Raw genomic sequence first — 12,442 nt, forward strand, 5'->3', positions numbered from 1 at the left:
TCATCCTTGCTTACAAGAAAGAAAACCCAGGTATATCTGGAAAAATCATCTACAATAACCATCACATACCTTTTTCCACTTCTGCTTTGTATTCTTATAGGACCACACAAATCCATATGGATAAGTTCCAATGGTTTTATGGTGCTTACCATATTCTTAGATTTGAAAGATATTCGTGTCTGCTTACCTCTAACACATGCACTGCAGACTTTTTCTTTTAGGAACTTGATGGTTGGAAGTCCTTCCACAAGTTCTTTTGATCTAAGTTTATCTAGCAAAGAAAAACTAGCATGGCCAAATCGTTTGTGCCATAATAAGGGATCATTCTCAATGACACTAAGACAAGTTAAACTACTACTTGGAACTTCGTTAAGATCCACAATATATGTGTTCCCTTTTCTGGTTCCTTCAAGGATAATGTTGTTAGTGTCATTGTTAATGATTCTACAAAAATTAGAAGTAAAGCTAACTGAGTTACCTCTATCACAAAATTGAGAAATACTTAACAAGTTGTGTTTAAGACCCTCGACTAAAAAGACATTTTCAATAGCATTGGAACTTGACCTTCCTACTTTACCTATAGCAATGATTTCACCTTTCTTATTATCACCAAAGGTCACAGTTCCACCGTAGTAGGCATCCAGTGAGAGAAATTTAGATTTGTCTCCAGTCATGTGCTTAGAACAACCACTGTCGAGGTACCAAGTGTTGTCCCCCCTCACTGGAACCTGCATGAAAACTAAGCGTTAATTTCTGGAACCCAGGTTTCCTTGGGTTCCATTGTTTTGGAAGAAGATTCAGATTTCTTCAACCATACCTGTTCAGCATGCTCAGTATTCTTAAGAGTATCTTTATTTCTTTTAGGACAAGCAACTTTAAGATGTCCTGTACTACCACAATAGTAACATAGTTTTTGACTGGGTAGATCCACATACTTCTTGTTTCTCCTAGACTTCTTCTTATAACCTAGTCCTTCTTTATTCTTGTTATGGATGTTAGCTATCCAAGATGGAATTCCATTATTAATTACTTCTTTACCTCTCCTGGCTCTGACAAGTTCCTCCTCCAAGGTTTGATTTTTTATTTTAACTTCTTCCAAATCAGATTTTAATTTCTCAAAATTTGGAAGTTGGCTTGCAATAGGAACTTCAGAGTCAGGAGTGTCAATTCCAAGTTTCAGTTGAGCTAACTCTACATTTAACAGAATATTATCGTGTTTCAGTTTTTCAACTTGTTCTTTTAGAAGGACATTTCTATCATATAAATCAAAGAATCTAGTTTGTATGTCAGTTTTCATATTATCTACCCATTCACTATGTTCTTTGTAAATATTTAAAGCTTTATCAGTTTGGAACTTCGACCTGTTTAGTTCTTTATAATCATCTTGAAGTTCCAGAATAATGTCCATAAGATTTTCCTTTTTTAAGTGTTTAAGTTGTCGATAGTCATACCATACCTCAGATTCAAGTTCCTTCAGGCGTGCTTCATCATCTGCTTTGGCCATTAGACATAAGTTGGTTGTTTCCTCTACGGATTCTCCTTCTCCTTCATCTTCTGAATCAGAGTTTCCCCATGCAGCCATCATGGCTTTTCTCACATCTTCCTTGGAGAATGATGGTTTGTAATACTTGTTTTGTTCCTTCCCTTTGTACTTTGATTTTTCATCCTCCTTAGGTTGAGGACAATCTCTGATGAGATGGTCCTTGGAACCACAACCAAAGCATTTGATCTCCCTGGAACTTGGCTGTCCTCTCCTGTTCTTCTCTCCTCTCTTTCCCAGCATCCTCCTGAACCTTCGTACCAGCATGGCTGTCTCTATGTCATCATCTTCAGACTCACTTGATTCATAAGCCTTTAGAGCAAGGCTTTTGTTCTTGGAACTTTCAGTATTGGCTCCAAGATGAAGTTCATGAGTAAGCAGGGAACCATTGAGCTGTTCAAGGTTGAACTTGGTGAAGTCCTTGGATTCTTGCAAAGCAGTGACCTTGGATCTCCATCTCTCATCTTGAGGAAGGCTTCTAAGGACTTTCCTTACCTGTTCATCAATGGGTATGGACCTGCCTAAAGATTCTAACTCATTGACAATGTTAGTAAATCTAGTGAACATATCCTGAATGGATTCTTTGTGTAGCATTTCAAATCTTTCATATTTAGACATTAGTAAATCAATTTTGGAACGTTTAACTTCATTCGTTCCTTCATGTGTTACTTGTAGTAAATCCCAAATCTGCTTTGCAGACTTACAACCCATGATCCTATTGTGCTCATGAGGTCCTAGTCCACAATGCAAGATTTTCACAGCTTGAGCATTTAACTCAAATTTTTCATAATCTTCCTTATCAAATTCAGCTAGTGGTTTAGGGATTACCTCTTTGTTTGCATTGGTTTTTGTTACCTCGAAGTCACCGTTTTCAATGACTCTCCATACTTGGTAATTTTCAGCTTTGATGAATATCTCCATTCTATTCTTCCAGTATGAATAAAACTTGCCATTGAACATTGGTGGTCTCTGGGTGGAATACCCTTCTTCAAGTTTCTCGTGTGCATTCATCTCTTCAGGAACTTTACTCTACAAGGTTGCTTGTAATCTCGTGAGAACCTGCTCTGATACCAATTGTTAGTTTAGATGAACTACTACGAGAGGGGGGGTGAATAGTAGTAGGTTCCAATCGCGGAACTTAAGCGAAAATAAACAATAAAAACATAAAGAAAACTTAAGCACACAGCAAGTTTACGAGGAAACCATCCAGTGCCTAACTGGAAGTAAAACCTCGGCCCTATTGGGACTTATGAACAAATTCCACTATAATAGGCAACTCTCCTAGTACAACCTATTACACAGACCTTTGCTTTGCAAGTTCCACCACGGACACTTGACTCTATGATAGGACACTTCCTACCAGACCTAAGACACTTCTCAGGACCCTTTTTCTCCCCTTACCCAGGACACTTCCTAGGTGACCCAAGACACTTCTCAGGTTCCTTTCACTCTCTGTGCACTCACAGTCTTCACTCGAATTTTAGAGAATTCAAACTCATACACTTGCGTGAATTTAAGAGAATTCACGATCTCACCCCAAAACCAATTACAACTCAAAGACACACTCTAACACATAAATGGAAAGCTACACATGAAACCCGAAATCAAAATGATAAAGCTTAAACCTTTTGGCAAACTTACTCTTAAGCACTAAGTGGTTTTCACGCTTAAAACTCTCACTTTGCTAAGCTGAAATACTTCTATATTTATAGGAGTTCCTCAGCTTCTCAAACTAGGGTTTTCGCAAACAAGATAGATCAAACACAAATCTGATCTTATCTTCTTTAAAACCGAATCCAAACAGATTTAAATTCGTTTTTATAAAAACCAAATTTTATCAAATTCGTTTTTGTTAAAAGATAAGATTTTATAAAAAAGATAAAACCAAGTTAAACCAGATTTTATAAGATAAAATCCATTAAGTACTTTTTTTATAAAATTCATAATTATCTTTTACGAATTAGTTAGTTTGCCAAGCTTTATCTGATTTCTAATAAGTTCCAGGCATATCTATCATTTATATGTTTACATCATCCTACGAAAACAAACTTATCTTTTACACAACTATAAGTTATGAAGTCCATCTTCTTCGGTTGATATCTTGATCTTTGTGTTGATCCTTGATTGTTGAGGCTTGCCCCAGCATTACACCAGAACCAGGTCGTTACACCCGTTTTGAAGTTCCTGTTGAGAAACTTCGGGAAGTTCCATTGCTGGAACTCTTCTTCTGTTCTTTACTTGTCCTCATGGATCTTCCAAAGTTCCTTTGTTCCAGTTCCTACTTCAGCCCTCTACGCTTACTGAACCTGCCAACATCACAACACTAGAAAATCCTTATTAAAAGGAAGTTTGCTCAATTCTTAGTATCATCATCAAAACCTCATAAGGGTCAACATCATAATACTTGTATGTAGCAGTTAAAGCTTGACTGTTAAGCTAAGGTAGGAGTCGAGGGTCAAGGGCGTCTTTTACTTTGACACAGTCCCCCTATTATCATTATCATCCATTTTTGTCATTTTCAAATTTTAAAGTGCGTGGTTGGCGATCTGTGCCCATCTTCCATGCATGCTGGGTTGTCAACAACTCTCTCAAAATTTCTAGCCCGTTAACCCGGGTTTGAAAGGATTTGTAAGAGGTGTTTGGTTTGCAAAGTGGTGTGAGTTTGGAATTAGAAATGAAATTAAAGTGATATCAGGTTAGAACTTGATACTTAATATTATGTGTTTGGTTCAATTCTGGAATGGAATCCCATCCCCTTAATACCATGTATTTGATATCTAAGGGAATGGAATGAGCCAAACGGCCCAAACCCACCTTCCTTCCATGATTTCTAAACCCCATACCTCATGAGTTTGGGTTTAAAATTTATACTTTTGACAATCAAACATATAATATGTGTTTTAGTAATTCTAAAGTCATACCTTATACCTATATTCCATGAACCAAACACCTCCTAACATGTTTCTGTCCGATAAAATTCTTCTCTTTCCAACCCCCCCCCCCCCCACCCCCAACAAAAAAAAAAAAAAAAAAAAAAAAAAGTGCGGAGTATAAAATTGCATTAGAGATTCCTTTTCTAAGGAGGGTTTACTACTTATTAGTATTTTCCTTTTCTTACCTTTTTAAAAAAAATATATATATATATATACAGTACCACCTATATAGGGAGTACTTGATAATGATTTATGTGTTTGACATGCAACCAAATTCGTGGGTCGTGAGTCGTGACAATAATGTCTTCGTGCATTTAATCTTGAAGTAGTCAAGTAGACAAATACAAATCTAACTCACATTTGTAATATAAGTAGATAAAAATAAAACATTGGACTTAAACCACACATCTCTTCCGCACACGTTTACGGAGGAGTGGAGGACATTTGGCCTACTTCCACAATTATTCCACTAGTACGAGTACAAAATTGGAAATTTGAAACACTTCAACTCCTCATGTGTTCTTTTTTTTTGGATCTATCTCACATACATTAACTTTCTCCAATCCTTTCACGTGTAATACTTTTCATTTCACTAAAATTATCCCGTTTTTAATTAAGGTTTTTCATTTACTGTAATCTATTAACTTTGTACGACCACAAAAAGATTTATAAAAGGATTTGTAGATATATAACGTAATCGATCCACCCAAATTAAAATTAATATTAAAATGACCAATTTTACTAAAATTTGTAATAAGTACCTACTATTCACAATTTAGCAACTAATTATTAGTTTATCATTTTTTCTAGAGCTTTTGATAAATCTATCGTTCATATGCTTATTTTGTTAGATCGTTTCAAAATGAGAATCTCACTACATGCATAAAAGTCGAAGAAACTTTTATTCTATAAACATTAGGGAGTATTTGATAGTGGTAGCTTAATCATTAGGCTTGTGCCTACGAAGTAGGTAGCTAGTTAATCTCTTCTTCTACCTAATAGTGAAAATATTACATTATGATCTTAAAGCACACTTGATGAGGTGAAAACGTACAGGTGGTAAGGATTATTATAGATAAAATTGTACACGTCAGTATCAGAGAAGAGGTTCAACAATTTGAGGTTAGATTTATCAAAAAAAGAAAGTCATCAAAAGGGGGTCTTAACTCTTAATTGTGGGCATAACTTAAGCAATTAGCATTGCCATGTTTAGAAAGTCGTGCGACATCATCAAACATTTTGACTGCTACGTATTACTGTACTTAACTAATCTTTTTAACCCCCTTTCTTTTTTGTAAACAAGGTCTAATAATTAATTTGTTACCATGAGTATAGATTATGATTCGTTTGACTCATTGTAGTCATGTCAATAAAGGATGAGATACTAATACCCTTAGCCCATTGGAATATCATCCTTCATTTTTTTTTTTTAATTTTTAATTTTTATGGTTTATTAAGAGATACTTCCCTTGGCCCATAAATATTGCAATAAGGATGAAATTACGCATTTTAAAACACATTTTATATGTTAAATATTTACAATTAAATAAGAGTAAAAATTATAAAAAGTTGATATTGTAAAGTATTTTACAAGACGAATTTAACAATATCTCACATGATTATATTTTACTTTACGTATAATAAATCAAAATATATGGTCAAACAAGCATGATGAATGGTGAAAAAGTTCGATTGTTACAATATTAGTATAACGGATGAAGCATAGAATAAGAGGAAGCACATTTAGGGTCCAAAAATATTACTCTTTATCAAATTGGTGTCTTCTTGATAATATAGGGTACGGTGGTGACAAACATTAAAAAAGCATTAAGCTAGGATTCCATGTAATAAATTCAAGATATACTCTTGTTGAGTAATTACCAGGATCTAGCAGTATCTACGTTATTAGTCGTAAGGGGTGGTATTTAAACTACTTGTGCTACATCAGTTTCGTTTGCTTTTGGTTGCTCTAGTACAAAATGGAAAAACATACTCACGTAGTATCTTGTTTAATTGTCTTAATGTGTAGTTTTACTATATATTAAAAAATCTTAAAAATTATTTTTATATTTATATATCTAAGCTTAAATATTGTACAAAAAGTATGACTAACAAAAAGATAGAGAGGACTGCAAGATTTTTTACATAATTCTGATATAAAAAAATGTGATGATATATATTAGATAATAAAAAGAAAAAAATACAAAATATACTCGTTAACCAATACTATAAGTGTTTATTATTAACAAGCTTAGCTTGTTAAGTGAAGATGATTGAGAACTCATCTTGTGTGTTTAATGTCACAAAATCAAGGCTCGCTATTTACTTTTGTGACTTATTACATACCTTACGACCTCCCCGCTTACTTTTAAACATTGGGTTGGCTGAACAACTCAAAAGAGAAACAAGTAGAATTCTGTCCATCCTAGCTAGAGATAGAATTCAATTCTCAGCTACCTCGATCTTGACTAACGTTGAAATTGAGAGTTGTTTATCTAGCTATTAGCTAGGTACTTGACGTTTTCCTCTAGATTCAAACCTTGTTTCCAACCTTCGGGTTGAATTTCTCCCTTTCCTCCCTTAACATAGTTAATAGAGCTACTTTTATGTCTAAGGCTAAAAATTACTCCGTATATTATAATCTTATCCGGAGTATCTCCTTAATTATGTGCATCGTGATCTTTTGTACTAATATAGTTTGTCTTTGGTTTGAAGCTCCTAAACTATTGAATCACTATATTTATATTATTTTTTTTAAAAAAAAAAAAATACATTTATTAGTGATGTATATTTAGAAGAGAAATCTTCAATCCATAAAAAATTATTTGGTGTAAAATTTAAGAGCATGTACGTTATATATATATATATATATATATATATATATATATATATATATATATATATATATATATATATATATATATATATATATATATATCTGCTTAATTAATTAGCTTGGGAAACACGAACGATTCAAAAAAAATATTTATGATAACTAAAATTGATATTGGATCAATATATCTGAAATTCAACACTGGAATAATAATAAGTGTGATCAATCTGTACAATTGCCTAAACAAATTTCCTACACCGGCCTTCAAATTAAGGCATTTCTGATGAACTTGAAATTGTACGTGCAAATTCATTCCTAATAATAGAATTTTTCTTCCAAATAAATGTATACTACGTAAGTATATATATAATTAATCACTTGAAGTTTGGTGGACGAATCGGCCGGTAATAGCAGCTGCAAGGGCTGCTGTGAAGTTTGGATCTTTAGTCAAGGAAGAGGCCATTTGCTCAGCCAATAGTTTTTGAAATTCTGGTGAACTAAACTTGGGCAACTGGTTATTGGACAACGGTGTGCTATTCAACACCTTGTTGTTGCTGCTGCTGTTGTTGTTGTTGCTGCTGCTGTTGGTGGTAGCAGCTGTGGTTTCGTTAGCGTTGTTAGCGTTGGACTTGGACTTGGCTAGGTCTAGAGTGACGGTGGGACCTGACGAGGCATTGCATGGGACCGAGCCAAGGGCGATGGACCGGCTGGAGGCCGATGGTGCAGCACCTTCTTGTTGTGCTGGGGCTGGATGGTTGTGTTCTCCTTCGTAGGTTGCCACTAGCATTGACTGGTCTTCAAGACTTCTTTGAACCTGAAGATTTTGAAAAGGATTTATTAATATTAATAATAATTAATAAATGGTTTCAATAGCCTAAATAAAATAAAAAGCTTTGTAGATGAGAATAACGAGATAATTTACACTACTACTTGAATTGAATTGAGTCGTGATTGCATTGAGTTCAATAATTAGGCAACCAACCGATTGAAAAAAATGTAATTGTAGGGTATGCCTCCATTAATAAAATGTTTGATAGTCAAAATTGTTAGGAATGTTGGCAGTAATCTCTATGTAGGAAGTAACTAGGAAGAAGTAATCAACTCAAGTTTGATGGAAACTAAACTAATCAATTTAGAGGATAAAGTAATTATTGAATTGAAAAATGATGTGTACAATTCAATAAAGAAGCTAGCGATTCAAGTGTTAATGTTAAGACAAGGATAGATGTAATTACCTTCTTCTTAACGGGACAAGTAGGAGCGAATGAGCACTTGAAGTAAGCTCTAGGGCAAGGGTTATCTCTAGTCACTTTTTGTCCATATTTTCTCCATTGGTAGCCGTCCTTAAGGATCTGCACGCGATAATTAAACAAATAAAGTTAATTGACATACTCGGATAGTCGTACATATATTATACTAGATGAATCCCGTGTGATACACGGTTTGTTTGAATTTTTTAAAATAATTTTATATATATGCGCTAAAATTTGTTTATATATTTAAGTAAAATTCCTAATATCAAAAGATAATATTTTATATTTAATTAATTTAAACTAGAAAATCTCATTCGTCAATTTTGCTTACGTGTCATTTAAATTATTTAATTCTAAAAGAAATTAATAATCTCGTATTTAATTGGCTACCACTAAAATTTATTATCCTACATATTATATCCTACGTGGCTCTAACAACTCGGGAAAAAATTCCCCTTCATATATATTTATATTAGATTTGTTACACGACAGCTATTATTTGCGCGTTTAAGTTAAAGCTAAATTACTTACCAGGGTTGAATCAGAAGCTTCGGTTCGAACAGCGACCCTTGTGATCTTAGCCTTAATAGTTTCTTCTTTGGCCTTTTCGTAGGAATCTTCTTCGTCACTAGAGCTGCTCTCGACGATATTGTTATTGTTGTTAGTATTTCTAACGATATTGGTGTTGTCGAGTTTCCTTTTCTTGTTGACATTATTATTATTGTTGATATCGTTACTTGAATTGGAAGTCTTGCTCATGTAATCAACCAACTGCCTCTTCAAATCGTTGTAGTTTTCACACACGACTGTTAGCATTTCTGTTAGCCTCTTGTTCTCTGCATTCACCCTATTCAATTCCTCTACTAATTCTCCTGTCTGCTGCAACCAACCACCATACAAACAAACTTAATTATTTATTTTCTAAAACTATCAAATTAAAATAATCTCAGTAGATCGTGATAACAATGAAAAAGAAAAATACGAACCTCTTGTTTGGGCCAAAGATTGGTAGTAAATTGATTGGAGGTAATGGTAGTAGTAGCAGGAGGAGGAGGAGGAGACGAGGCGGGCTTGACGATGTTGGGATGATGATCTCGAACGGGGGCATCGTCGAAAAGGCGAAGGGTATTATTAGCATTAGTGAGATCCAAAGAAGGAGTGTTGAACCATGTTGATGATGAGTACTCCATAACTTGGTATTTTTTGTACGAATTTGATAAGTCAAGCAATCAACCGAGCTTGAAATTAATAAAAGTGGTACTCCGTAAGAAAGAAAGAAAGAAGAGGTCTAGATGCAATTAATAAAGTTTTCTTGAATATTTATGTGCCAGAAAGAAGAGAGTTAGTCAAATGAAAAGAACCAGAAGAATAAAGAGTATTTATAGAAGCAAACCAAAGATAAGGGAGGCAGGCCAATTGACACACTTGCGGCCGGGAGGAAGCTTGGAAGAAGCAACAAAAAGAAAAGGTAGATGTCACTGCTTATAAGATTTAAGCTGGCATTTTTATTTTAGGAGATTGCGTGGATTTATCGCGTGCAACACCGCTCATTTTTTTTTTTATTTTTATTGTCTCTTATCCTATGTGGAAGGGTCAATTGGTCAAACAGTCAAGGGTCGGCTCCAATGGGACATGGCCTATCATTTTAGATTTCCGTTTTTTTAATTCGATTTTGTCTTGTTTAAAATGAACACTCCTAAAAATTGTATTATTACAAAATAATTTAAAGGTTGTATTAGTAAAAAAGAACCGGCAAAAATTGTATTATTTTTGACAATTTTTCCATAAAAATATAAAATTTGTGTGTCACTACTGCAAATAACATACGAACCAAATTCAAAAAAACATACTTTTATTATTGAAATCCAAAAAAATATGTTTAATCAACATATATGTTAAATACCATAAGTTATAATGTAAACAACGTATAGTTGATACCCAAAAAACATCTTGATCACACTCAAAGAACATATTACAGGTATATATGTTCTTTCAAACACAAGTATGTTCTTTGTCAAACACAGATATATTCTTTGTCAAACACAGGTATGTTCTTTCTGCTATTTTTTTCTTTTTTTTTTGGTTTAATCAGGTGCACCATGCACCCGGGTGTACTATCCTATTTTCTTAAAGGCTTATTTGTATTCGTTTAATATTCTTTTGCCTATTTTAAATTCTAAAATGAGCAAAAAAAAAAAAAAAAAAAAAAAAGAATTCTAATGAGCAAAAAATCATAATTAGGTGCATCTGCCCCTATATGCATCCGGATGTGTATTAAAGGTTCCGCTATATCTGTTTCAAATTAAAATAAACAAATATGTTAGACATTTTAACTATTCTCATATTCTGCTATAATTGTAAATTTTTACTAAAATAATAATAAAAAAAAATTAGCTTTTAAAATTTGTCTCATCAGTGTGTATTTTATTTCAATATATCAACTTTAAATAATTTTTACTAATTTTAAATTAGATAAGTTATGCATTAACAAATATGTCAATTGAATGGTTGATAGATCAATAATTAAAGTTGTGTATTAAATAAATATTACCTCTATTTATTTTTAATTGTAATAAAGAAATTTTTTTATGTCTTATAAATAATACGTTTTGGTTATATAAATACAAATAAATGGAGGTAGTAAATAAAGATATAAAGTATAATTATAATAAGTAAGAGAAGCGGTACATGTTGGTAGATGAAAAGGGGATATACAAAGTCAAGGTCAAGCAACACCTCCTCGTCCTAATCCTGACATTATTATACAACTATAGAGAGACAGGAGAGAAGAGAGTGTGTATGGGATTTGTATGTTTGTAAGGATCTGATTTGAAAATTTTAAAGTTAATAAAGAAATGGTTGGATGTATCAAAACTCCATTACTTAGATATCTATCTTTGACCCGTTGCTTTCCTTGTCGCGTCTCTTTTTTACTCGATCTTTCCTTATCCCTTTTACTACCTTTTTCTTCTAGATTTTTTAATTTTTATTTTTATTTTTAACTTTACAACTTCTTCACATCAACCTATTTCATACGTATATTGTATTTATATTACTCAAATTCTAATTTAGATCAAATCAAAACTTCTAGTCTCCGTTTTACAAATGGATCGGATGATGTTATGATAGTCATCCTCGTTATACTAATTTTTTATGGGTTGATTTTAATTTAGTGTTTAATGTCAAAATAATTATAAATTATTTATCTAATTTTTTTATAATTAATTAATTGATTTTGAAAAAAATTAATTTACAAATTTCTATTTATATTATACATTAATTATGAAAATATAAAATTAAAGGAAATTTTGTGTACAACTACTGTTTTTTGGCTATTTTGTGTACAACTACCCGTTTTCTTGGTTCTTTTGTGAGCAACTACCCGATTTTAAGAAATTTGTTAACAACTACCCATTTTTTGCAAAAGTTTGTGAACCATTACCCACAAACCATTTTTGCAAAACTTTTGTACAAACCATTTTTTTTGACCGAGGACTACTAATATTCTTAATACAGAAATTCTTATTTGTGGCGGGTCAGCCATTATGAGGGGTAATTCTATAGTGTTACATTATATAGGGTTTACTCAATCAGTGTTACAAGGATTATTCCGTTAGTGTTTGAAGGGTACAGTTATATCTCTGTTAATATTACAGAAGATACTCAATTAGTAAAATAGGGAATACTTTGTTCATTTATAAGCGGGCACATGATATATGGTCAGTTGAACACAAGACTCGCAATTTTTAATAACTTAAGGATATACAGAAATACTAGTATATATTAGGAAAAATTTGTTAGCATATTACATTATAATATAATTTATTCTGATTAGTAGTACTCCATATATATATTTCCTACGTTTCTTTTTAGTTAACATGTT

The 12,442-nt window shown here is 32.8% G+C and overlaps 1 protein-coding gene across 2 annotated transcripts; it reads right to left on the reverse strand.

The window, feature by feature from the left end:
• Positions 1-7,445: 7,445 nt before the first annotated feature.
• Positions 7,446-9,970, reverse strand: LOC145588497 (putative WRKY transcription factor 40). 2 transcript variants are annotated; one of them, XM_081645145.1, is made up of 4 exons: positions 9,546-9,970; positions 9,091-9,438; positions 8,542-8,658; positions 7,446-8,120 (listed from the first exon to the last, which is right to left on the reverse strand). In XM_081645145.1, the coding sequence occupies exons 1-4, from the start codon at positions 9,747-9,749 to the stop codon at positions 7,677-7,679; spliced, it is 1,113 nt and encodes a 370-aa protein (XP_081501271.1). In that variant the 5' UTR covers positions 9,750-9,970; the 3' UTR covers positions 7,446-7,676. The 2 variants fall into 2 exon arrangements, with proteins under 2 accessions (XP_081501271.1, XP_081501272.1); XM_081645146.1 differs by having other exon boundaries at positions 9,091-9,435; positions 9,546-9,968.
• Positions 9,971-12,442: the final 2,472 nt, after the last annotated feature.

Source organism: Chenopodium album, chromosome 17 (genome assembly GCF_948465745.1).
Source record: "Chenopodium album chromosome 17, dcCheAlbu1.1, whole genome shotgun sequence".
In the NCBI taxonomy this organism is placed as follows: Eukaryota; Viridiplantae; Streptophyta; class Magnoliopsida; order Caryophyllales; family Amaranthaceae; genus Chenopodium; species Chenopodium album.